This window comes from Staurois parvus, unplaced genomic scaffold (genome assembly GCF_062004578.1).
Source record: "Staurois parvus isolate SC_StPar_1 unplaced genomic scaffold, SC_StPar_1.0 ptg002945l, whole genome shotgun sequence".
NCBI lineage: Eukaryota > Metazoa > Chordata > Amphibia > Anura > Ranidae > Staurois > Staurois parvus.
Window position 1 is genome coordinate 62,043 of NW_028320741.1, and position 27,897 is coordinate 89,939.

At 50.6% G+C, this 27,897-nt stretch overlaps 1 protein-coding gene across 1 annotated transcript; it reads left to right on the top strand.

The window, feature by feature from the left end:
* Window positions 1–1,803: 1,803 nt before the first annotated feature.
* Window positions 1,804–24,498, top strand: PSMA1 (proteasome 20S subunit alpha 1). Its single transcript, XM_089666971.1, has 10 exons — window positions 1,804–1,918; window positions 7,412–7,456; window positions 14,363–14,464; window positions 16,346–16,449; window positions 16,983–17,071; window positions 18,316–18,386; window positions 20,656–20,785; window positions 22,019–22,098; window positions 23,082–23,186; window positions 24,259–24,498. Exons 1-10 carry the CDS (start codon window positions 1,916–1,918, stop codon window positions 24,313–24,315), a joined length of 786 nt encoding a protein of 261 aa, XP_089523097.1. The 5' UTR covers window positions 1,804–1,915; the 3' UTR covers window positions 24,316–24,498.
* Window positions 24,499–27,897: the final 3,399 nt, after the last annotated feature.

Sequence of the window (27,897 nt, forward strand, 5' to 3'; positions counted from 1 at the left end):
GGATGAATTACTATATGGGGGATGAATTACTATGGGGGATGAATTACTATATGGGGGATGAATTACTATATGGGGGATGAATTACTATGGGGGATGAATTACTATATGGGGGATGAATTACTATATGGGGGATGAATTACTATGCTTACTATGGGGGAATATTACTATACTTACTATGGATGACACATACACATCATTCATCTACTCTTGGTCCGGCCCCCGGGTCCAATATATGAACCCATTGCGGCCCTCAAGTCAAAAAGTTTGCCCACCCCTGTCTTAGACCAAGGTTACCCTTTCAGAAGCTCTCACTTCCTGTTCGGGTGACAATGATATCATTTGGGATTTCCCCTCATTTCGACAGGAAGAGGAAATCCCCTCTTAAACCGAGGTTACCCTTTCAGAAGATCTCACTTCCTGTTCGGGTGACAACGGTATCATTTGGGATTTCCCTCATTTCAACAGGAAGTAGGGGGAAATTTCTTCTTAGGCCGAGGTTACCCTTTCAGAAGATCTCACTTCCTGTTCTGGTGACAACAGTATAATTCAACAGGAAGTAGGGAGAAATCCCCTCTTAGACCAGTTACCCTTTCAGAAGATCTCATCTCACTTCCTGTTCTGGTGACAATGAATCATTTGGGATTTCCCATAATCTCAACAGGAAGTAGGGGGAAATCTCTTCTTAGATCGAGGTTGCCCTTTCAGAAGATCTCACTTCCTGTTCTGGTGACAATGTATAATTTTGGATTTCCCCTCATTTCAACAGGAAGTAGGAGGAAATTTCCTCTTAGACCAAGGTTACCCTTTCATAAAATCTCACTTCCTTTTCGGGAGACAATGGTATCATTTGGGATTTCCCCTCATTTCAAGAGGAAGTAGGAGGAAATCCCCTCTTAGACCGAGGTTACCCTTTCAGAAGATCTCACTTCCTGTTCTGGTGACAACAGTATAATTCAACAGGAAGTAGGGAGAAATCCCCTCTTAGACCAGTTACCCTTTCAGAAGATCTCATCTCAATTCCTGTTCTGGTGACAATGTATCATTTGGGATTTCCCATAATTTCAACAGGAAGTAGGAGGAAATCCCCTCTTAGACCGAGGTCAACCTTTCAGAAGATCTCATTTCACTTCCTGTTCTGGTGACATAGTATCATTTTGGATTTCCCCTCATTTCAACAGGAAGTGGGAGGAAATTCCCTCTTAGAACGAGGTTACCCTTTCAGAAGATCTCATTTCACTTCCTGTTTTGGTGACAACGTATCATTTTGGATTTCCCCTCATTTCAACAGGAAGTAGGAGGAAATTCCCTCTTAGACCGAGGTTACCCTTTCAGAAGATCTCATCTCACTTCCTGTTCTGGTGACAATGTATCATTTTTGATTTCCCTTCACTTCCTGTACAGGGGCCCCTAGAAGGTGAATTTCCCCTTAACAGAGGGTCTGGCCCTTCCTCACTCCACCCAGAAGGAAATAACTGGTTCAGGCTGGAGTTTGGCTGAAGATAAATCGAACTTCTATAGTCGATGGCGCCTCTAAGTGATAGTTAATGGGATCTGGGGATCTCTGTAGACACCCCCCCCCCCCTCAGTGTGTCAGTGACCTCATCCCTCCCCCTACAGAGAGCTCCACAGTGCCTGTTCACTCTGTGGAGTATAAATAAAGTTGTTACCGATATTGATAATAACAAAAAAAGAAAAAAGGCTCAGAAGCTGCACAGCGTACAGAGCGGTTGGTTGTCAATAAAGTTTCCTTCAGGGAAAAAAAAAAATCCAGACGATTGAGGGATGTCATGTGACCCAGCGGAGTGGATTGGTCTGGTCGGAGGGGGGCGGGGCGGAGAGCGCTGAGCGCAGACCGGAGTAGCTGAGCGCCGATTTCCGGCATTATTCAGCAGCTCGGCCACAGCGGAGGATCAGCATGGTGAGTCCGGGGGGAGGGGGTGACCGCATTCCGGGCCCACCGCACACATCCCCGGCACCACACTGCCTGCAGGGCCGGCCCATGGAAGAGAGGCCCCCGGGGGGAATTCTGTATGCAGGGAGATGGTTCAGTATGGTCCTCTCTGGGGTCACCGGGACAGGAAAGGGGGATAAATCTCCTCTCTGGGGTCACCGGGACAGGAAAAGGGGATAAATCTCCTCTCTGGGGGTCACCGGGACAGGAAAAGGGGATAAATCTCTCTGGGGGTCACCAGGACAGGAAAAGGGGATAAATCTCCTCTCTGGGGTCACCGGGACAGGAAAGGGGGATACATCTCCTCTCTGGGGTCACCGGGACAGGAAAGGGGGATACATCTCCTCTCTGGGGTCACCGGGACAGGAAAAGGGGATAAATCTCTCTGGGGATCACTGGGACAGGAAAAGGGGATAAATCTCCTCTCTGGGGTCACCGGGACAGGAAAGGGGGATAAATCTCCTCTCTGGGGTCACTGGGACAGGAAAAGGGGATAAATCTCTCTGGGGGTCACCGGGACAGGAAAGGGGGATAAATCTCCTCTCTGTGGTGGGGAAGGGGGGGTCACCGGGACAGGAAAGGGGGATAAATCTCCTCTCTGTGGTGGGGGGGGGTCACCGGGACAGGAAAGGGGGATAAATCTCCTCTCTGTGGTGGGGGGGGGTCACCGGGACAGGAAAGGGGGATAAATCTCCTCTCTGTGGTGGGGGGGGTCACCGGGACAGGAAAGGGGGATAAATCTCCTCTCTGTGGGGGGGGGGGGGTCAGGAAAGGGGGATAAATCTCCTTTCTGTGGGGGGGGGGGTCACCGGGACAGGAAAGGGGGATAAATCTCCTTTCTGTGGGGGGGGGGGTCAGGAATGGGGGATAAATCTCCTTTCTGTGGGGGGGGGGGTCACCGGGACAGGAAAGGGGGATAAATCTGTGGTGGGGGGGGGTCACCGGGACAGGAGGAACTAGCCTTACCACACTCCACCCAAAAACACAGCTTTGTCTGGAGTTCTCCTTTAACAAGATGGTGGTGCTGTGCTGGGTGACCCCGCTCTTCATTTACAGAGCCTTGAAAAATTCCCCCCCCCCCAATGTCCCCCATGTTGTCATGTTACAATGTATCCCCCCCATGTTGTCATGTTACAATGTATCCCCCCCATGTTGTCATGTTACAATGTCTCCCCCCCCCCATGTTGTCATGTTACAATGTATCTATCGGGATTGGATGTGATGGACGACACAAAGGGGCACATAATTGTGAAGTGGAAGGAAAATGAGAAATGGTTTCCAACATTTGTGACCAATAAATCTGTGAAAAGTGTGGCAGCATTTGTATTCGGCCCCCTTTACTCTAACTACAATCTAGTGGAACCAATTGCCTTCAGAAGTCCCCTCATTAGTACATAGAGCCCCCCCGTGTGTCATGTGATCTCAGTATAAATCCAGCTGTTCTGTGAAGCCCTCAGAGGTTTGTTAGAGAACATTAGTGAACAAACAGCATCATGAAGGCCAAGGAACACACCAGACAGGTCAGGGATAAAGTTGTGGATAAGTGTAAAGCCGGGTTAGGTTATAACAAACAATCTCCCAAGCTTTGCCCATCTCACGGAGCTCTGTGTTCAATCCATCATCCGAAGATGGGAGGAGTACGGCACAACTGTCAACCTACCAAGACATGGCCGTCCACCTAAACTGACCGGCCCGGCAAGGAGAGCATTCATCAGAGAAGCAGCCAAGAGGCTCATGGGAACTGTGGAGGAGCTGCAGAGATCACAGCTCAGGTGGGAGAATCTGTCCTCAGGACAACTATTAGTCGTCACTCCACAAATCTGCCTTTATGGAAGAGTGACAAGAAGAAGCCATTGTTGGAGGAAAGCCATAAGAAGTCCCGTGTGCAGGTTGTGAGAAGCCATGTGGGGGGCACAGCAAACATGTGGAAGAAGGGGCTCTGGTCAGAGGAGACCAACATGGGGGACACGGCAAACATGTGGAGGAAGGGGCTCTGGTCAGAGGAGACCAACATGGGGGACACGGCAAACATGTGGAAGAAGGGGCTCTGGTCAGAGGAGACCAACATGGAACTTTACGGCCTAAAAGGAAAATGCTATGTGTGGGGGAAACTAACATTGCCCCTCCCCCTGAACACACCATCCCCACTGTGAAACATGGTGGTGGCAGCATCATGTGGTGGGGATGCTTTTCTTCAGCAGGGACAGGGAAGCTGGTCAGAGTTGATGGGAAGATGGATGGAGCCAAATACAGGGCAATCTTAGAAGAAAACCTGTTAGAGTCTGCAGAAGACCTGAGACCGGGGCGGAGACAATGTAACAGTCTCTGTGTGGGGGGAAGGGGTATATAGAGGGGGATGGATCCAGTATACAATGTAACAATGTCTCTGTGCGGGGGATGGGGTATATAGAGGAGGATGGATCCATTATACAATGTAACAATGTCTCTGTGCGGGGGATGGGGTATATAGAGGGGGATGGATCCAGTATACAATGTAACAATGTCTCTGTGGGGGGGGGGATGGGGTATATAGAGGGGGATGGATCCAGTATACAATGTAACAATGTCTCTGTGGGGGGGGGGGGATGGGGTATATAGAGGAGGATGGATCCAGTATACAATGTAACAATGGCTCTGTGTGGGGGGGATGGGGTATATAGAGGAGGATGGATCCAGTATACAATGTAACAATGTCTCTGTGTGTGGGGGATGGGGTATATAGAGGAGGATGGATCCAGTATACAATGTAACAATGTCTCTGTGTGGGGGGGATGGGGTATATAGAGGGGGATGGATCCAGTATACAATGTAACAATGTCTCTGTGGGGGGGGGGGGGGGATGGGGTATATAGAGGAGGATGGATCCAGTATACAATGTAACAATGTCTCTGTGGGGGGGGATGGGGTATATAGAGGAGGATGGATCCAGTATACAATGTAACAATGTCTCTGTGCGGGGGATGGGGTATATAGAGGGGGATGGATCCAGTATACAATGTAACAATGTCTCTGTGCGGGGGATGGACTCGGTATGATCCGGGGGAGGATCTGTATACAATGTAACAATGTCTCTGTGTGCGGGGGATGGACTCGGTATGATCCGGGGGAAGGATCTGTATACAATGTAACAATGTGATGACGGGGAGAGCGCTCCATGGATGGTTACATTGTATGACGATGTTACAAAAAGAAACCAATCCAGATGAATTGCTGTGAAATGTTTGTATTGTGCGGGAAATGTTCATTATTCTCCATCTGTGGGGGGGGGGTACTATATCCTGGGGAGCGGCCCGGCTCCAGCCACTGTATGTATACAGGTGTGAGGTATATACTGTATACAGGGCGGGGGTTGGGCGAGGGCACATCATTCAGGAAGTAGCGGCTCTTCTCTCCTCCAACTTTCACTTTTACTTTTGTTGGCGGCTCTCAGGGAATGTTCCTCCCATCTGAGGTCTGTTCAGTGCGGGACTTTCCTGGCCCCCCCCCCTCCTCTCCTTCCCACCCCCTCCCCTTCCCACCCCCTCCCCCCTCCATTGGTCTCATACACAAATAAAGCAGCTGAAGATCAAATTTCTCCAAACATGGGTAGCGGGTGCAGATTTGCCACGGAGATCAGGGTGGGGCTGCTGTTTGTGCCTCCCCCCTCCCCCAGGGAGATCAGGGTGGGGCTGCTGTTTGTGCCTCCCCCCTCCCCCAGGGAGATCAGGATGGGGGCTGCTATGTACCCGCCCCCCCCCCTCCAGGGAGATCAGGATGGGGGCTGCTATGTACCCGCCCCCCCCCCTCCAGGGAGATCAGGATGGGGCTGCAATCTGTGTCCCATCCCTGTTCTCATGAAGATCAGGATAAGTCAACAATTCCATAGAGCCTCCAGTTCCTGGGATGATCAGGATGGGGGGGGGGGGGGGAAGCAGAGAAATCCTTACACTGCAGGTCCTCAGGTACAGCTTCCCTCCACCAAAGAACAGTACAGCAGTGACATCACATATCACTCTAAATCCTCTGAGACCAGCAGTGCCATAGATGACCTCACGCTGCAGATACACAGCTATGACGATGTATGCACAGGAAGTGCGGGGATATCGGGAGCGCCCGGGAAGTGCGGGGATATCGGGAGCGCCCGGGAAGTGCGGGGATATCGGGAGCGCCCGGGAAGTGCGGGGATGTCGGGAGCGCCCGTGCGCGGGAAGTGCAGGGATATCAGGAGTGCGGGGATGTCGGGAGCGCCCGGGCTCAGGAAGTGCGGGGATGTTGGGAGCGCCCGGGCTCGGGAAGTGCGGGGATGTCGGGAGCGCCCGGGCTCGGGAAGTGCGGGGTTGTCGGGAGGGCTCGGGAAGTGCGGGGATATCGGGAGCGCCCGGGCTCGGGAAGTGCGGGGATATCGGGAGTGCCCGGGAAGTGCGGGGATATCGGGAGTGCCTGGGAAGTGCGGGGATATCGGGAGTGCCCGGGCTCGGGAAGTGCGGGGATATCGGGAGTGCCCGGGAAGTGCGGGGATATCGGGAGTGCCCGAGCTCAGGAAGTGCGGGGATATCGGGAGTGCCCGAGCTCAGGAAGTGCGGGGATATCGGGAGTGCCTGGGAAGTGCGGGGATATCAGGAGTGCCCGGGAAGTGCGGGGATATCGGGAGTCAGGTTTTTCTGGTCATTCTAGAATCGGATGCCTGTGGCTCATACCAGCATGGTGGCCGGATGCTAGCAAATTTCTGACCAGGTGGTGCAGGGTGGAGCCTGCTGGGCCCCTCCCACAACTCTGCTCTCTCATTGTGCAGGGTGACTGGTCTTGTCTCCGCCCCCTCTTGTAGCATTCTGTAGTGGGTGGAGCCTGTTGGGCCCCTCCCACAGCTCTGCTCTCTGCACAGTCTATATACAGCACATTGATGATGTCACTTCATCTTCACAAGGTCATATCTGGGTTTGCAGAGGCATTTGGCGCACAGAGTGAATTTTATCCTTTATGGATTTTGAGGTCTCTAATAATTCACATTTTTTGTTCCCAGAGTTCAGTTTTATGGAAAAGTCCTGAGTGGCCAACACTCTTATTTCCAGGGATAGACAGTTGTGATGCATTTAGATCGTGTTGGGGGAGGGGGGGTGTTGTGACCAGGGGCGGACTGAACACTCGGGCACCACCCGAGAGCCCGGGGTCAGTAGGGGGCCCCATGAAATGCCCCTGGTACCTATTATAGGCTTTTTTGGGTGTGCTTTGAGTGTGGGAAAGGACACAGGCCCCATGATCCCCTATTGCCCGGGGGCCCCATGATCCCCTATTGCCCGGGGGCCCCATGATCCCCTATTGCCCGGGGGCCCTATGAGCTGTCAGTCCGCCCCTGCATGTCACCCTCTGGCGGTGTGTATATATCGATCGTTCACTTGTATACATTGTATTCTCTGCAGACGATCTTTTCCTCTCTCTTGTCCCGGCGATCAGATTGGATAACATTTTTGTTTTCTTTTTCAGTTTCGCAATCAGTATGACAACGACGTGACGGTCTGGAGCCCCCAGGTACGCCGAACACGGGACGACATTTATGGATCTCACAATCCAGACCTCTGTTCTCCGAAATCTGCTCCGTCCAAACATGACCCCCCCCAGAGACGGGACAGACGCCGCGTGATCCTTCAGCATCAAAGCCGGCGGCACACTCTGCTAAATAAAACATTTACAGATGAATCCCGCGGCCGCACCCCGCCGTACCCGAGACAACACGCTCCTTGTGTCTATCATGGGGTGTCGGGGAGATCAGAAAGTGTCACCCCCCCCACTAGCGAGCAATGTGTGTGGGGGGTTCACTGACCTTAAAATAGATCGGTGATGGGGGAGCGATCGAACCTTCCATATTATCAGACCAGTATTAGACAAAATGCCGTCTCTCGGTTTACCAATCATTGGACGTGGCGGCTGCGTTTGTTTTCTTTCGGTGATCCGGCCAGTGACACCCCTCCTGTATTAGAGCGCCCCCACTCTGGAGGAAGGAGCAGCCGGCCACACCGTCGGGTCATTTCTCGGGCGCACCGGTTTTCACGGTAAACCCAAGAAACACTGGCGAGCTGCGGGAGGGGACTGAAAGTGAGCCGCTCAGAGCACCTCCATTATAAAGCTGGCTGCCGGCAGAGGAGGAAACCGGAGTCATGGCTCATATCTGATATGTTCAGCCACAACCCCGGGAAACCAACCGCAACGTGCGAACGTGTATATATATATATATATATATATATATATGTGTGTGTGTGTGTGTATATACAGTTGCAAGAAAAAGTATGTGAACCCCTTGGGATTACGTGGAGTTTTGCATGAATTGGGCATAAAATGTGCTCTGAACGTCATCTAAGTCACAACAATAGAAGAACACAGTCTGCTGAACATAATACTACACAAACATTAGATGTTGCCATGGTTTAATTGCACATAACATGTAAACATTTTCAGTGCAGGGAGGAAAAAGTATGTGAGGCCCTAGCTTAATGACTTCTCCCAGAGCTAATTGGAGCCAGGAGTGAGCCAACCTTGACTCCAATCAGTGTGATGATATTGGATGTGTTGCTGACACCTGTTTTGGGTTTACTGGTTTCAAGAAGCACTGTCTGATGTGAACCATGCCTCGCAGAAAAGAGCTCTCAGAAGTTCTACAATCAAGAATTGTTGACTTGCATGAAGCTGGAAAGGGTTACAAAAGTATCTCCAAAAGCCTTGATGTTCCTGTGTCCACGGTAAGACAGACTGTCTACAAATGGAGAAAGTTTAGCACTGTTGCTACTCTCCCTAGGAGGGGTCGTCCTGTAAAAATGACTGCAAGAGCACAGCACAGAATGCTGCATGAGGTAAAGAAGAATCCCAGAGTGTCAGCTAAAGACCTACAGAAATCTCTGGCACATGCTAACATTTTTGTTGACACATCTACAATCAGGAAAACATGAAACAAGAATGGAGTACATGGGAGGACACCACGGAGGAAGCCATTGCTGTCCAAAAAGAAGATTGCAGCACGTTTGAAGTTTGCAGAAGAGCACCTGGATGTTCCACAGCACTACTGGCAGAATATACTGTGGACAGATGAAACCAAGATTGAGTTGTTTGGGAAGAACACACAACACTATGTGTGGAGAAAAAAAGGCCCAGCACACCAACATCAAAACCTCATCCCCACTGTGAAACATGGCGGAGGGAGCATCATGGTTTGGGGCTGCTTTGCTGCCTCAGGGCCTGGACGGATTGTTGTCATTGATGGGAAAATGAATTCCAGAGTTTATCAAGACATTTTGCAGGAAACCGTACGACCGTCTGTCCGCCAACTGAAGCTCCGCAGAGGATGGGTGATGCAACAGGACAATGACCCAAAGCATACAAGTCATTCAACAAAACAATGGCTGCAACAGCACAGAATACGCCTTCTGGAGTGGCCCAGTCAGAGTCCTGACCTCAACCCCATTGAAATGCTGTGGCATGACCTTAAGAGAGCGATTCACACCAGACATCCCAAGAATATTGCTACACTGAAGCAGTTTTGTGAAGAGGAGTGGTCCAAAATGACTCCAGATCGTTGTGCAGGTCTGATCTGCAACTACAGGAAACGTTTGGTTGAGGTTATTGCTGCCGAAGGAGGGTCAACCAGTTATTAAGTCCAAAGGTTCACATACTTTTTCCTCCCTGCACTGTGAATGTTTACATGTTATGTGCAATTAAACCATGACAACATCTAATGTTTGTGTAGCATTATGTTCAGCAGACTGTGTTCTTCTATTGTTGTGACTTAGATGACGTTCAGAGCACATTTTATGCCAAATTCATGCAAAACTCCACGGAATCCCAAGGGGTTCACATACTTTTTCTTGCAACTGTATGTGTGTGTCTGTGTGTGTGTGTGTGTGTGTGTATATATATATATATATATATATATATATATATGTGTGTGTGTGTATACATACATATATATACACAGTGCAGGAAATGTGTATTTGCTCCCCGGCTGATGCTGAATGTTCGCCCCTCACACAGAAATGATCGGTCTAACAATGGAATGTTCGCCCCTCACACAGAAATGATCGGTCTAACAGGAATGTTCGCCCCTCACACAGAAATGATCGGTCTAACAATGGAATGTTCGCCCCTCACACAGAAATGATCGGTCTAACAATGGAATGTTCGCCCCTCACACAGAAATGATCGGTCTAACAGGAATGTTCGCCCCTCACACAGAAATGATCGGTCTAACAATGGAATGTTCGCCCCTCACACAGAAATGATCGGTCTAACAATGGAATGTTCGGTGTAACACTGAGAGACAGAATACAACAACAAATTCAGCAGAAATGCGTCTAACAAATGATGACGGATCTGCATGTTCATGAGGGAAAGAAGGATTTGATCCCCTTCACAAAACATGACATAGTACTTGGTGGCCAATCCCTTGTTGACAATCACAGAGGTCAGACGTTTCCTGGAGTTGGCCCCCAGGTTCGCACACATCTCAGGAGGGATTTTGGCCCACTCCTCTTGGCAGATCCTCTCCAAGTCATGAAGGTTTGGTGGCTGACATTTGGCAACTCGAACTTTCAGCCCCTCCACAGATTTTCCATCGGATGAAGGTGTGGAGACTGTCTAGGCCACTCCAGGACCTTAATGTGCTTCTTCTGGAGCCGCTCCTTTGTTGCCTTGGCCGTGTGTTTTGGGTCATTGTCATGCTGGAACACCCATCCACCACCCATTTTCAATGCCCTGGCTGAGGGAAGAAGGTTCTCACCCAAGATTTGAGGGTACATTGCCCCATCCATCGTCCCTTTGATGGGGTGCAGTTGTCCTGTCCCCTTAGCAGAAAAACACCCCCAAAGCAGAATGTTTCCACCACCATGTTTCACAGTTGGGATGGTGTTCTTGGGGTCATAGGCAGCATTCCTCCTCCAAACACGGCGAGTTGAGTTGATGCCAAAGAGCTGGATTTTGGTCTCATCTGACCACAACACTTCCCACCAGTCCTCCTCTGCATCATTCAGATGTTCAGTGGCAGACTTCAGACGGGCCTGGACATGGGCTTTCTTGAGCAGAGGGACCGTGCGGGCACTGCAGGATTTCAGTCCTTGTCGGCGTAGTGTGTTACCAATTGTTTTCTTGGTGACTGTGGTCCCAGCTGCCTGGAGATCATTGACAAGATCCTCACGTGTAGTTCTGGGATGATTCCTCACTGTTCTCATGATCATTGACACTCCACGAGGGGAGATCTTGCATGGTGCACCAGACCTAGGGAGACTGACACTTGTTTTGTGTTTCTTCCATTTGTGAATGATTGCACCAACTGTTGTCACCTTCTCACCAATCTGCTTGGCCATAGTTTGGTAGCCCAGTCCAGCCTTGTGTAGGTCTACCATCTTGTCCCTGACATCCTTGGACAGCTCTTTGGTCTTTGCCATGGTGGAGAGTTTGGAATCTGATGGTTTGATGGCTCCTGTGGACAGGTGTCTGTTATACAGGTAACACAACGAGATTAGCAGCACTCCCTTTAAGAGACTGCTTCTAATCTCAGCTTGTTACCTGTATGAGAGACACCTGGGAGCCAGAAATCCTGCTGAATGATAGGGGATCAAATCCTTCTTTCCCTCATGAACATGCAGATCCGTCATCATTTGTTAGACGCATTTCTGCTGAATTTGTTGTTGTATTCTGTCTCTCAGTGTTACACCGAACATTCCATTGTTAGACCGATCGTTTCTGTGTGAGGGGCGAACATTCCATTGTTAGACCGATCATTTCTGTGTGAGGGGCGAACATACCATTGTTAGACCGATCGTTTCTGTGTGAGGGGCGAACATTCCATTGTTAGACCGATCGTTTCTATGTGAGGGGCGAACATTCCATTGTTAGACCGATCATTTCTGTGTGAGGGGCGAACATTCCATTGTTAGACCGATCATTTCTGTGTGAGGGGTGAACATTCCATTGTTAGACCGATCATTTCTGTGTGAGGGGTGAACATTCCATTGTTAGACCGATCATTTCTATGTGAGGGGCGAACATTCCATTGTTAGACCGATCATTTCTATGTGAGGGGCGAACATTCCATTGTTAGACCGATCATTTCTGTGTGAGGGGTGAACATTCCATTGTTAGACCGATCATTTCTGTGTGAGGGGCGAACATTCCATTGTTAGACCGATCATTTCTGTGTGAGGGGCGAACATTCCATTGTTAGACCGATCATTTCTGTGTGAGGGGCGAACATTCCATTGTTAGACCGATCATTTCTGTGTGAGGGGTGAACATTCCATTGTTAGACCGATCATTTCTATGTGAGGGGTGAACATTCCATTGTTAGACCGATCATTTCTGTGTGAGGGGCGAACATTCCATTGTTAGACCGATCGTTTCTGTGTGAGGGGCGAACATTCACCCCCAGGGGGGGCAAATACACATTTCCTTTACTGTATGTGTGTATTGCGGTCAGCAAGTGGTTAAATCCAGTTTGTAATTTATTTCAGGTACTTATATAGAGCTGCCACAGCGCGTTACATATATATTGTACATTCACATCAGTCCCTAACTCTGATTGGTTATCACAGTGATCAGTCACTGTGCAGCCCCGCCCCCCTTTGTTTTTTGTGTTTTCTCTATGAATGTAGGAGAGATACATTGTATCTCTCTCCTTGCATAGAGGGGGAAAAAAACTGTTTAAAAAAAAAATGAATAAATAAATATTAAAGAATAAAATAAAAAGTAAAGAAAAGATACCGAGATCAAGGTTTGATCCAGTTCAGTGCCAGGGTTAGTGTTTGGGTCAGGGTCAAAGGTCAGGAGAAAAAAAAAATATATTTTTGACTTTTTTTGCCATAAAACACCCAGTAAAAAAAAAAGTTGTTATAAATTTCGGTCAAACTGTATTCTGTTCCGTGTCCTTACTAAAAAGAAAAATCCAATACGTGTACATAATTGGTTTACGTGAAAATTATAGCGTTTACAAATGGCGGTATATATACTGGAATTATTATTTATTTTTTACTAGTAATGGTGGTGATCAGCGACTTATAGCGGGACTGCGGCGAACTGACTTGGTGTCACTGACATCCCCAGTGACACCAATACAGTGATCAGGGCTAATAAAAAGCCCCGACACTGTACTAATGGCACTGGACAGGAAGGGGTTAACATGAGGGGCGATCAGGGTAGGGGGGGTGGTGGTGGAAGGGGAGGTGGTGGTGGTAGAGGAGGAGGTGGTGGTAGGGTAGGGGGGGAGGTGGTGGTAGGGGAGGTGGTGGTAGGGGAGGTGGTGGTAGGGGAGGTGGTGGTAGGGTGGTAGGGGAGGTGGTGGTAGGGTAGGGGGGGAGGTGGTGGTAGGGTAGGGGGGGAGGTGGTGGTAGGGTAGGGGGGGAGGTGGTGGTAGGGTAGGGGGGGAGGTGGTGGTAGGGTAGGGGGGGAGGTGGTGGTAGGGTAGGGGGGGAGGTGGTGGTAGGGTAGGGGTGGAGGTGGTGGTAGGGGAGGGATGGTGGTAGGGGAGGGATGGTGATAGGGTAGGGGGGGAGGTGGTGGTAGGGGAGGGATGGTGATAGGGTAGGGGGGGAGGTGGTGGTAGGGTAGGGGGGGAGGTGGTGGTAGGGGACTAGGAGGGGGTGGTGGTGGTAGGGGACTAGGAGGGGGTGGTGGTGGTAGGGGACTAGGAGGGGGTGGTGGTGGTAGGGGAGGGGGGGGGGTGGTGGTAGGGGACTAGGAGGTGGTGGTGGTAGGGGACTAGGAGGTGGTGGTGGTAGGGGACTAGGAGGTGGTGGTGGTAGGGGACTAGGAGGTGGTGGTGGTGGTAGGGGACTAGGGGGGGGGTGGTGGTAGGGGACTAGGGGGGGGTGGTGGTAGGGGACTAGGGGGGGGTGGTGGTAGGGGACTAGGAGGTGGTGGTGGTAGGGGACTAGGAGGTGGTGGTGGTAGGGGACTAGGAGGGGGTGGTGGTGGTAGGGGAGGGGGGGGTGGTGGTAGGGGAGGGAGGTGGTGGTGGTAGGGGACTAGGAGGGGGTGGTGGTAGGGAAGGGGGGGGTGGTGGTAGGGGAGGAGGAGGAGGTGGTGGTAGGGGAGGGGGTGGTGGTAGGGGAGGGGGTGGTGGTGGTAATAGGGGGGTGGTGGTGGTAGGGAGGGGGTGGTGGTGGTGAGGGGAGGAGGTGGTGGTAGGGGAGGGGGTGGTGGTAGGGGAGGGGGTGGTGGTGGTAATAGGGGGGTGGTGGTGGTAGGGGAGGGGGTGGTGGTGGTAGGGGGGCTGTTCTACTTCATCTCTAACCCCCCCATCCCTGGGTGATATCATCTCATCATTGGTCGTACGTTCTATAGATCTGTGTTTAGTGTGCCGTCCTCGGGGGAGTCCCCGGTGTTAGAGGTTCTGACTGTCGTCTCCTCGGGGGGTGTCCCCGGTGTTAGAGGTTCTGACTGTCGTCTCCTCCCCAGGGCCGGATCCATCAGATCGAGTACGCCATGGAAGCGGTGAAGCAGGGCTCCGCCACCGTGGGACTGAAGTCCAAGACGCACGCCGTCCTCGTGGCTTTGAAGGTCAGTTTGTTTGATCATTGAGCCTCACCAGGGAGACGGTTTCTCTTTAAATCTGGATTCCAGGAACTTGGCTGCTTTGTAAATACTGCAGGCAAGTCTGAGGTGCCGCCCCCCATATACTCAGGGAGAGAACTGCAGCTCACTGCCAGTGTTTTTTCCTTCCAAGAGCAGATTTGCTGGAATTGCTATGCCCGCCCCTCCTTTTTTTTTCTGCCCATTCACAGAAGCCTTTGTATTATTTGAACTCTTTCATAAAATACAAAGGCATCTGTGAATGGCCAGCAGAGGGGAGGGGCGGGCATAGCAGCTCTGTGTGCTTCTATCACGGCCTCCAGTGTCCCATGTATCCTCCTGGGAGAGCAATAAACCTGTCATATATAAGTCATAGAGAGAAGTCCAGGAGGTGACATGCACCCAATTGGACTTAACTTCTAGTGTGCTGAATTGTTTTGCAAACTTGCTGAATTCCTGGAATTCAGCTTTAAAGAAGAACTCTGGGCAGGGGCGGACTACCATTTGGAAACTCGGGCACTGCCCGAGGGCCCGGGGTCAGTAGGGGGCCCCATGAGATGCCCCTGGTACCTTTTTCATAGGCTTTTTTTTTAGTTTGGGCAAGGACACAGGGGCCCCATGATCCCCTATTGCCCGGGGGCCCCATGAGTTGTCAGTCCACCCCTGACTCCGGATATGGATATTTTATATATGTTTACATTGTTCCAGCTTGTACCAAAGTAACTATCAATATACTGTACCTGGCTGATGCCCCAGTGATCTCTGTACAGCGCTGCGGTATATGTCAGAGCTATATAAATGTATAATAATAGTGTGTGACTGCGGGGGAGGGGACATTAGAGCGTAAGCTCCTCTGGTACAGAGACCGATGTGACTGCGGGGGAGGGGACATTAGAGTGTAAGCTCCTCTGGTACAGAGACTGATGTGACTGCGGGGGAGGGGACATTAGAGTGTAAGCTCCTCTGGTACAGAGACTGATGGGACTGTGGGGGAGGGGACATTAGAGCGTAAGCTCCTCTGGTACAGAGACTGATGTGACTGCGGGGGAGGGGACATTAGAGCGTAAGCTCCTCTGGTACAGAGACTGATGTGACTGTGGGGGAGGGGACATTGGAGTGTAAGCTCCTCTGGTACAGAGACCGATGTGACTGCGGGGGAGGGGACATTAGAGTGTAAGCTCCTCTGGTACAGAGACTGATGGGACTGTGGGGGAGGGGACATTAGAGCGTAAGCTCCTCTGGTACAGAGACTGATGTGACTGCGGGGGAGGGGACATTAGAGTGTAAGCTCCTCTGGTACAGAGACTGATGTGACTGTGGGGGAGGGGACATTGGAGTGTAAGCTCCTCTGGTACAGAGACTGATGGGACTGCGGGGGAGGGGACATTAGAGTGTAAGCTCCTCTGGTACAGAGACTGATGGGACTGCGGGGGAGGGGACATTAGAGTGTAAGCTCCTCCGGTACAGAGACTGATGGGACTGCGGGGGAGGGGACATTGGAGTGTAAGCTCCTCTGGTACAGAGACTGATGGGACTGCGGGGGAGGGGACATTAGAGTGTAAGCTCCTCTGGTACAGAGACTGATGGGACTGCGGGGGAGGGGACATTAGAGTGTAAGCTCCTCTGGTACAGAGACTGATGGGACTGCGGGGGAGGGGACATTAGAGTGTAAGCTCCTCTGGTACAGAGACTGATGGGACTGCGGGGGAGGGGACATTAGAGTGTAAGCTCCTCTGGTACAGAGACTGATGGGACTGCGGGGGAGGGGACATTAGAGTGTAAGCTCCTCCGGTACAGAGACCGATGTGACTGTGGGGGAGGGGACATTAGAGTGTAAGCTCCTGTGGTGATGTTTGCTGTGTTGTACAGAGAGCTCAGTCGGAGTTGGCGGCTCATCAGAAGAAGATCCTCAATGTGGACAATCACGTGGGCATTTCCATCGCGGGTCTCACCGCCGACGCCCGGCTGCTCTGGTAAGTGGTTGGCGCTCCTCTGATGGCGTTTTCTCTGCTTTTGTAGAATCGTCCAGAAAGTAACAATTATTATTATTATTATTATTATTATTATTACATCTGAAAAAAAGTCAATGAATATAATTGCTGTTGTTCGCTGACATCCCAAGGACCGATCGGCAATGTCTCCCTTCATACATCCGGAGAACATCTATGAGAGATCGGGTCATAGTTTTGGGAAAATGTCTTTCATAGTAAATCCCGTCTCCCCCCCCCTCCCCCATTTCCCCCCCCCCCCCCCGGGCAGAGCCTTCCATGGAAGTGCAGGCCAAGAGAACCTGTCACTGCCCAGCCATGCTGTATGGAGGAGCCCAGAGGGGCTGGAACATGGGATTCTATGTTTGAACGTGATGTCAGCCTTTGTAAAGTTTTAGCACTTTGAAAGTGGCAGCCAAGATGGAGGTGGGGGGGGGGGGGCACAGGGTGGGGGAGGGGACAGGGTGTGGTCTGTGTTTTCTCCAGTGGTGGGTATAAATCTGTTTTTTATTTTGCAGTAACTTCATGCGTCAGGAGTGTCTGGATTCCCGCTTTGTCTTCGATCGCCCGCTCCCGGTCTCCCGCCTGGTGTCTTTGATCGGAAGCAGTATCCTTTTAGGGCGAGATCTCGCTATGGAAGTCACAAAGTGATGTCATAATACGGCGGGGTCACTCAGCCCGGCCAATGGAAGCCGTGCCCAGCAGGCAAAGGACCAGTCACCTGGATTGCTTCTGGTCTCCCTGCAGGTGACCGTTTCCCCGTCACTGACTTCCATGCCTTGTACTGCTGTGTGTCTCTGTGTGGAAGCCGCCATCTTGGTAGTGGCAGGGAGTTGCTTCCTAGTAACAGAGTCTCCAGGAAAGAGAACCATGGGAAGCACAGCAGTGATCTTATGAAATCCCAATAGAAGTATAGCAGTCAAAGGCAGCGCTACCTTAGAAGATCTCACACTGCAGATATACAACTGTGAGAATACAGAACAGGATTGCCTAGGCACAGGAGACATGCACTGATCTCAGGAGTGCCCAGGCGTGGGAAGTGCAGGGATATCATGAATGCCTAGGCACAGGACATGCACTGATATCAGGAGTGCCCAGGTATGGGAAGTGCAGGGATATCAGGAGTGCCCAACTGTGGGAAGTGCACAGATACCAGGAAGTGCCTGGGCACAGGAAGTGCAGGGATATCAGGGGTGCCTGGGCACGGGAAGGTACAAGGATATCAGGGGTGCCTGGGCGCGGAAAGTGCAGGGATATCAGGGGTGCCTAGGCACGGGAAGTATACTTATGTCGGGTGCCTAGGCATGGGAAGTATACTGATGTCGGGTGTTTAGGCACGGGAAGTATACTGATGTCAGGTGCCTAGGCACAGGAAGTATACTGAGGTCAGGGGTGCCTGGGCACAGGAAGTGCAGGGGTGCCTGGGCACAGGAAGTGCAGGGGTGCCTGGGCACAGGAAGTGCAGGGGTGCCTGGGCACAGGAAGTGCAGGGGTGCCTGGGCACAGGAAGTGCAGGGGTGCCTGGGCACAGGAAGTGCAGTGATAGGGGTGCCCGGGCACAGAAAGATACAAGGATATCAGGGGTGCCCAGGCACAGGAAGTATACTGATGTCGGGTGCCTAGGCACAGGTAGTGCACTGCTAGTCTTCAGAAGGAATTCCTGGCAAAGATTTTCCAGGGGCTCCTTGGGCACAATTACCATTTCTAGTTGTTTCCTCTAACATGGAAAATCATTTTTCTGGAGTTCCACTTTAAATCCTAATTTTGGGTGAGAACGGGGAATTCTTGTCACATCTGCTTTGAAGATGTGAAGTTTTTCTTGAGTGAATTTTTTTTCTTAATCTTCATCAGAAACACAAATTCCTACCCAGCGCTATGGGCGGAGACCTTACGGCGTGGGGCTGCTGATTGCAGGATTTGATGTAAGTGGAAGGGGATTGGTCGTTGTTCACCTGAGCAAAGAAATCTGAATTTTACGGGAACTTCCCAGCATAGTTAGCCAGCTGTGGACTCCGGACGTGCTACACATGCCCAGAAAACCTTCCTACATGTGAAGTGCACCCGGCCCTTCCCTCCTGCCGCTCTCCTTACACGTGCTGGCAATTTCCAGCTGTCAAAATGTCAGCCTGGAGTTACTGTGTAAATAGAGCTGCTGTAGAAGCCGTTACTGCCAACGAATGGACCATCTGACACATTGTTTATAAACATCGCTCAGTCGGGAGATAGAGGTATACAAAGTAACATTGTTTATAAACATCGATCAGACGGGAGATAGAGATACAAAGTAACATTGTTTATAAACATCGATCAGACGGGGGATAGAGATACAAAGTAACATTGTTTATAAACATCGATCAGACGGGAGATGGAGAGATACAAAGTAACATTGTTTATAAACATCGCTCAGACGGGAGATAGAGGTATACAAAGTAACATTGTTTATAAACATCGATCAGACGGGAGATAGAGATACAAAGTAACATTGTTTATAAACATCGATCAGACGGGAGATAGAGATACAAAGTAACATTGTTTATAAACATCGATCAGACGGGAGATAGATACAAAGTAACATATTTTATAAACATCGATCAGACGGGAGATAGAGAGATACAAAGTAACATTGTTTATAAACATCGATCAGACGGGAGATAGAGAGATACAAAGTAACATTGTTTATAAACATCGATCAGACGGGAGATGGAGAGATACAAAGTAACATTGTTTATAAACATCGATCAGACGGGAGATACAAAGTAACATTGTTTATAAACATCGATCAGACGGGAGATACAAAGTAACATCGTTTATAAACATCGATCAGACGGGAGATGGAGAGATACAAAGTAACATTGTTTATAAACATCGATGAGACGGGAGATAGAGGAGATACAAAGTAACATTGTTTATAAACATCGATCAGACGGGAGATAGAGATACAAAGTAACATTGTTTATAAACATCGATCAGACAGGAGATAGAGATACAAAGTAACATTGTTTATAAACATCGATCAGACAGGAGATAGAGATACAAAGTAACATTGTTTATAAACATCGATCAGACGGGAGATAGAGAGATACAAAAGTAACATTGTTTATAAACATCGCTCAGATGGGAGATAGAGGTATTCAAAGTAACATTGTTTATAAACATCGATCAGACGGGAGATAGAGATACAAAGTAACATTGTTTATAAACATCGATCAGACGGGAGATAGAGATACAAAGTAACATTGTTTATAAACATCGATCAGACGGGAGATAGATACAAAGTAACATTGTTTATAAACATCGATCAGACGGGAGATGGAGAGATACAAAGTAACATTGTTTATAAACATCGATCAGACGGGAGATAGAGAGATACAAAGTAACATTGTTTATAAACATCGATGAGACGGGAGATAGAGAGATACAAAGTAACATTGTTTATAAACATCGATCAGACGGGAGATAGAGATACAAAGTAACATTGTTTATAAACATCGATCAGACGGGAGATAGAGATACAAAGTAACATTGTTTATAAACATCGATCAGACGGGAGATAGATACAAAGTAACATTGTTTATAACATCGATCAGACGGGAGATAGAGAGATACAAAGTAACATTGTTTATAAACATCGATCAGACGGGAGATGGAGAGATACAAAGTAACATTGTTTATAAACATCGATCAGACGGGAGATACAAAGTAACATTGTTTATAAACATCGATCAGACGGGAGATAGAGATACAAAGTAACATTGTTTATAAACATCGATCAGACGGGAGATAGAGATACAAAGTAACATTGTTTTATAAACATCGATCAGACAGGAGATAGAGATACAAAGTAACATTGTTTATAAACATCGATCAGACGGGAGATAGAGAGATACAAAGTAACATTGTTTATAAACATCGATCAGACGAGAGATAGAGAGATACAAAGTAACATTGTTTATAAACATCGATCAGACGGGGGATGGAGAGATACAAAGTAACATTGTTTATAAACATCGATCAGACGGGGGATACATAGTATTTTCAGCGAGATATGATCACTGTGAGGAATCCTATTTTGTCCTTCAATCTATAAATATTTTGGCATTTGGGGTTTATTCGGTCCTGGACGACCCTCCATTGATCGATCTCCATTCTGTGAAGTGACAGGTCCTCTTTGTTGTGTCTCCCCCTCGGCAGGACATGGGGCCGCACATCTTCCAGACCTGCCCCTCTGCAAACTACTTTGACTGCAGGGCCATGTCTATCGGGGCGCGCTCGCAGTCCGCTCGCACCTACCTGGAGAGACACATGACGGAATTCAGCGAATGTGAGTCCGGGGTGAAGATGTGGGGTTGGATGTTCTGGATTGGGTGGCCATGGTGTGGGAGGGGCAATGGGAAGTAGCTAGAAGATGGCTGCAAATTCTACACCAAATTTTAATTTTGACCTCCGCTTCCTCTGTCACCGCATACTGTGAGCGTCACGCAACGTGCATTTGAAGCTGCAGCCAGTCAAAGCTCCAGCGTTGTCTAGCCCCTCCCTCTCCATCCTGACTGTCTCTGGCCCGCCCCATTTCCTGGCTGGAGGACGGTCAGCGTTGTCTAGCCCCTCCCTCTCCATGCTGTCTGGACCGCCCCATTTCCTGGCTGAAGGTTGTCCAGCGTTGTCTAGCTCCTCCCTCTCCATCCTGACTGTCTCTAGCCCGCCCCATTTCCTGGCTGGATGATGTCCAGTGTTGTCTAGCCCCTCCCTCTTCTCCATCCTGTCTCTGGCCCACCCCATTTCCTGGGCTGAAGGATGTCCAGCATTGTCTAGCTCCTCCCTCTCCATCCTGACTGTCTCTGGCCCGCCCCATTTCCTGGCTGGATGATGTCCAGTGTTGTCTAGGCCCCTCCCTCTCCATCCTGTCTCTGGCCCGCCCCATTTCCCGGCTGGACGATGTCCAGCGTTGTCTAGCTCCTCCCTCTCCATCCTGACTTTCTCTGGCCCGCCCCATTTCCCGGCTGGACGATGTCCAGCATTGTCTAGCTCCTCCCTCTCCATCCTGACTGTCTCTAGCCCCCCCATTTCCTGGCTGAAGGATGTCCAGTGTTGTCTAGCTCCTCCCTCTCCATCCTGACGGTCTCTGGCCCGCCCCATTTCCTGGCTGGAGGATGTCCAGCGTTGTCTAGCTCCTCCTCTCCATCCTGACTGTCTTTGGCCCGCCCTTTTCATTCCTTGGAGTCTGGAAGTTCGTCATCACAAGTTACTTAGGGCAATCTGCGTGCAATACAGCCACCTCCTCCAGACTGACTACCCACCAAGGCATTCTGATATTTACGTCATTCCCACGGCTTGTGCCGAGGGCAGGGTACTGTTTTGCTATGTACAGCGCCACACTGGCCCCTCCCACCAGCCACGATCTTCTTGCATTGCATAGAGAAGCACAGAGACCCAGTGATGACATCACTGGGACTTAAATGAGGTCTGTAATGAAAATGGAAGCTTGATGTGGGGGGAGGGGGACCCATGATTTTACACTCTTGCCCCCTGACCCGTGTTGTTGGTGATTCCCGTCCAGGTAATCTGAATGAGCTTGTGAAGCACGGACTGCGCGCCCTGAGAGAGACTCTTCCTGCCGAACAAGACTTGACCACCAAGGTGACGTCACATCTCCCCGCCCCCCTCCTCCCTGTGCATGCTGGGAAATTGCTGCGGGGAGGTTCATGGTGGTACACGGAGCACGCCCCCTCCATGGCAGGAGTTCACTGTATTAACCCTTTGTGGCCAGGCAGCGCTGGGGCGTATGTGGTGCTGCATTTCGGGGGGGGATACATTGTAACATGACCACATGGGGAACATTTCGGGGGGGGGGAATACATTGTAACATGACCACATGGGGAACATTTCGGGGGGGGGGGGGGGGAATACATTGTAACATGACCACATGGGGAACATTTCGGGGGGGGGTAATACATTGTAACATGACAACATGGGGGACATTTCAGGGGGGAGGGAATACATTGTAACATGACAACATGGGGGACATTTCAGGGGGGAGGGATACATTGTAACATGACAACATGGGGGGCATTTCAGGGGGGAGGGGGGGGGGGAATACATTGTAACATGACAACATGGGGGACATTTCAGGGGGGAGGGGGGGATACATTGTAACATGACAACATGGGGGGCATTTCAGGGGGGAGGGGGGGATACATTGTAACATGACAACATGGGGGGCATTTCAGGGGGAGGGGGGGATACATTGTAACATGACAACATGGGGGGCATTTCAGGGGGGAGGGGGGGATACATTGTAACATGACAACCATGCCCGTTGGGGGGCCGCGCCGGCAGTGGGATGCCGGGAGGGGGGGCCGCGCCGGCAGTGGGATGCCGGGAGGGGGGGCCGCGCCGGCAGTGGGATGCCGGGAGGGGGGGCCGCGCCGGCAGTGGGATGCCGGGAGGGGGGGCCGCGCCGGCAGTGGGATGCCGGGAGGGGGGGCCGCGCCGGCAGTGGGATGCCGGGAGGGGGGGCCGCGCCGGCAGTGGGATGCCGGGAGGGGGGGCCGCGCCGGCAGTGGGATGCCGGGAGGGGGGCCGATGATCATTGAAAATAACAGGAGAATTATTTTCCGCAGAACGTCTCCATCGGCATTGTGGGGAAGGACATGGAGTTCACCATCTATGATGACGACGAGGTGTCAACGTTCCTGGAAGGGCTGGAAGAGCGACCGCAGCGGAAGGTTGGTGACACCGTCCCAAATACAAAATCTCCACCCCCCCCCCGTCATTGGGGTCACCGATAGCAACAAAAACCTGAAAGAATGACACCCCAGACAAATGTTTCCGTGCTGTTGAAACGTGTTGGTGTCACTTGCTCATGTTCTGTGGCACCCCAACCACAGGCTGTAGCCACCATCAGCAAGCAATGGTCGTCCTACCGTGCAGACTGTCTCTCCCCCCCTCTCTTTCCCCATTTCTTCTCTCTCTTTCCCCCCCTCTCCCCCCCCCCTTCCCTCTCTCCCTCCCTCTCCCCATGCCAAGGGCTGCTGATCTGCAGGCAGGGGGTGGAGGTGTGTGCAGTCCCATACAATCTGTCAGTGTAATGTCCTGGATGGATAATAGGAGGGAGAGCCCCCAGAAGACAACACAGCTCACCAACTCCGGGCTCTTTCATCTCCGCCACTTCTCTCCCTGCTGCAGGCTGTCCCCTGGTCCTGGCTCGTCAGCTGCTGGAGGGACAGGTACACGACTGTCGCTCTGCAACTGCCCTCCCCCACGCCCCAGCACATCGATCTTCCTGCTGTCCGCCGCTGCTCAAAAGGTCCCTTCTTCTGGGGGGCAGTGTCGCACCCCTAAAAATTGCCGCCCTAAGCAAACGCCTTGTTTGCCTTGCGGTAGATACGCCCCTGAGCACATGCACTACTTCAGAAATCGCTGCGGCTCTGACCAAGTGGGAACCGATAGGACCGCTGTAATTGTGGACAGTAGGGTGCGACTTGTGTGGTTTGTAAGTCGCAAGGCAAGCCACATGCCAAGTCGCACCCGGTGTGGGCGGGGCCTGAGAGACGTTTATATTTGCGGTCTCCGTGACATTTATGTATAGAGTGGTGATCAGGGATTCCATACTGGACCTTCTGTAGCCCCCTCTTTATTATTCTGCACGTGTTGCCCCCAGCAGCCAATCAGAAGATGCCTTTCCTGACACTGTACTTCCTGTGTGCCCATACAGGGGGGGGTGGGGAAGATTATCCCAATACGTCTCAATGAGTTCATGGAAGTGATCATTTTGGTTTTTATTTTCCCTCCCCACAGGTGGCGGCCCCCGCAGAGGATGCGGCCGACAAACCCGAGGAGCCCATGGAGCACTAGAGTCACTTTTTTATGTTCCTGTTCAGTCGACCATCGCTGTCCTCCTGGGTATGGGGTGCGCCCATCCCCCCCGGGTGTGGCTCGTACACCCGTCTTGCCCGGCCGGGCTGAAAGGTGGTTTGTTTTTCTATGACTTTGCTCACTAATGAGGTGAATACAATAAAAACATTTTTTTTCCTTTGATATGACGTTTTATAGATTTATTGAGAGTTTCACCTTATAATAAAGTGGTTGTAACCCTCAGACATGAAAAATGAACAAAGCACATCCCTCTGTAGTGTGTCCTTGTCTCAGTCCAGAGCACTGAGTGTCATTTCTGTTTGCTGCCTCCTTCCTCTGCTATCTGAGTCACTGATGACAGGTTTTCCTGACACCAAGAGATACATGGTGACAGGGGAGGAGCTCCAGCAGAATGACAGCCTCAGCTCTGTTCCTGTGTGCTGTGCAGGGGGAGGGGGGGGCGTTCTTCCCTCCATTCAGCTTTCATTGCTCTCCTCTGCAGTGTGTAATTTCAGCTCTCCGCCCTCTTTTTCTGAACTCTCAGAGAAGCGGTATAAATTCTGGACTTTGAATGGCTGTATAGAAGAGCAGACCGCAGATAAACAGGTACAACGTATGTAGGAGGATTACTTTCATCTCTGTCACCTGAAGATAGTCACTTCACCGGGGATATGGAGGATTATGGACACGACTGCAAATATCACAGAAATGTGAAAGTGGAACCGCGCTGTATTCTGAGCTCCACAAACCAAAAACGCTGTTTCATTAATTTTTAGTATTCAAAGAAAGATCCCCCGTCCGTCCATCCATCCATCCATCCATGTCTCCATCTATCCATCCGTCCATGTCTCCATCTATCCATCCATCCATCCATGTCTCCATCCATCCATCCGTCCATATCTCCATCCATCCATCCATGTCTCCATCCGTCCATGTCTCCATCTATCCATCCATCCATGTCTCCATCTATCCATCCATCCATGTCTCCATCTATCCATCCATCCATGTCTCCATCTATCCATCCATCCATGTCTCCCCTGTCCACCCACCCATCCATCCATGTCTCCCCCATCCATCCATGTCTCCATCCATCCATGTCTCCCCCATCCATCCATGTCTCCCCCATCTATGTCTCCTTCCATCCATTCATCCTTGTCTCCATCCATCCATGTCTCCCCCATCCATCCATGTCTCCCCCATCCATCCATGTCTCCCCCATCTATGTCTCCATCCATTCATCCTTGTCTCCCCCCATCCATGTCTCCATCCATCCACGTCTCCCCCATCCACCCAGCTATGTCTCCATCCATCCATTCATCCTTGTCCCTCCCCATCCACGTCTCCCCCCCCCCCCCCATCCATGTCTCCATCTATCCACACATCCATGTCTCCATCCATCCATGTCTCCCCTGTCCACCCATCCATCCATGTCTCCCCCATCCATCCATGTCTCCCCCATCCATCCGTGTCTCCATCCATCCATGTCTCCCCCCCCCCCCCATCCATGTCTCCATCTATCCACACATCCATGTCTCCATCCATCCATGTCTCCCCCATCCATCCATGTCTCCCCCATCTATGTCTCCATCCATCCTTGTCTCCCCCATCTATGTCTCCATCCATCCATTCATCCTTGTCTCTCCCCATCCACGTCTCCCCCCATCCATGTCTCCATCCATCCACACATTCATGTCTCCATCCATCCACGTCTCCCCCATCCATCCATGTCTCCCCCGTCCACCCATCCATCCATGTCTTCCCCCATCCATCCATGTCTCCCCCGTCCACCCATCCATCCATGTCTTCCCCCATCCATCCATGTCTCCCCCGTCCACCCATCCATCCATTCATCCTTGTCTCCATCCATTCAATCAACCATGTCGCTGTCCATCCATCCTTGTCTCCCCCATCCGTGTCAACATCCATCCACGTCTCCCCCATCCACACATCCATGTCTCCATCCATCCACGTCTCCCCCAGCCATCCATGTCTTCATCCATCCACGTCTCCCCCATCCATCCATCCACGTCTCCCCCATCCATCCATCTATCCTTGTCTTCATCCATCCATCAATGTCTCCCCATCCATCCATCCATGCCCCCATGCTTTATTTTGCTGAGAAATCACTTTGAAAAACACCCCGCGGGCATTTCTAGCTGCTGCCATCTTGAATAAGGGCAGATGATTCACGTAGCATTTACTTCCTGGAATCCATCTACCCATAGCTCAGGCATGCAGACAGGAGGGTGTGCTTAGCTGAGAAAGCTCCTTCTCCCGTGAAGACTCCTGGGATGGATGACGTCATTTTAGCCTAGGCCAGAAACCAGGAAGACACCGAAGAAATGTGTAAAAAAGAAAAAAAAAATTCTAAAAGCAGAAAATTGCGCTCCCTTCCTATCGCTGTACTAATGATGGCGGCACAACGACTGCACAGAGTTCATGGCGATGGAGGGAGTGAAGTTCGGCTTTACGTACAAATATTTTTTTTGCCTCCTTCTGGATCAGGGATCTCAAAACTACGGCCCTCCAGCTGTTGAAGGACTACAAGTCCCATCATGCCTCTGGGAGTCTTGCCTGTGGCTGTCAGAGACTTGCAAGGCCTCATGGGACTTGCAGTTCCTCAACACTTGGAGGGCCGCAGTTTGGAGACCCCTTGCTCTGGATCAACTGTGGGAGTACTTGACCTGAGTCAGAAGCAACCCTTATGGTGGCCATACACGGGTCGATTTCTGAACGAATTTTCTTTAGAAAATCAGAAATTTTGTGCGTTTTGTCACCTGATGGCGCCACCATTGATTTCGAAATTCGACCAACCGAGCCTTCAATGTCACCTCGTGCTGCTGCAGAAAAGAATTTTCGTGGCCAAGAATTTTCTTTTTTTTCATGTGATTCTCCCATCATTGATTAGAAATTCGTTCGTTTTTCAAAAAAAAATTCCAAAATGTCTGATCACTAAATTTCGATGGTCGCATGAAAATCAGCCATTGGCACCAAATTCGAACAAAAAGTCTTAGAAAAGATTTTCAAAAATTTCTCTCGGAATTTGACCTGCCTAATGCCGACTTTAGATGGATCAAAATTCTTCCGGCTGGGAGGAGACTTGACAAATGTTTATCCATGCATGGCCACTCCCACTCAACGGAAGTTGATCTAACAATCGAACAGGCTTGTTGGAAAACTTTTTCTTGATCACCCAAACAGCCAGTTGCAACCAATCACCTGCAGCTGCTGATCCGTGTATTCTGACAGCAGGGACTCACTTGTAAGGATGGAGGAAGCCGCCATTTTTTTTTTCTATCACCCCGTCTGTCGGATTTAAAAAAAAAAAAAAGTCCCATCAATGGCCAACCCAGAACGGGGAGGATCTAAAGATCGGGGATCTCCCAGGGAGTGTGTAGGGGGTCCTGCGTCACCCAACCCCCGACAATGGACACAGATCAGCAGAATGAAGATCGATGGATTCCGAGTGTTCACATATCCTGAAATCACTGACACCAATCGATGGTCCTGTCCTGTAAACACGCGCGGTTTGTTCCGTTCCTAATCGAAATTCGGGCAAACTTTTCATTATTTGGATGTATC

Excerpts from the sequence above, each read along its gene's own strand:
- PSMA1 (XM_089666971.1), top strand. Across the intron at positions 7,457-14,362 it reads TGACGGTCTGGAGCCCCCAG|GGCCGGATCCATCAGATCGA; the intron begins GTACGCCGAACA and ends TCTCCTCCCCAG. Across the intron at positions 17,072-18,315 it reads GGTGTCTTTGATCGGAAGCA|AAACACAAATTCCTACCCAG; the intron begins GTATCCTTTTAG and ends AATCTTCATCAG.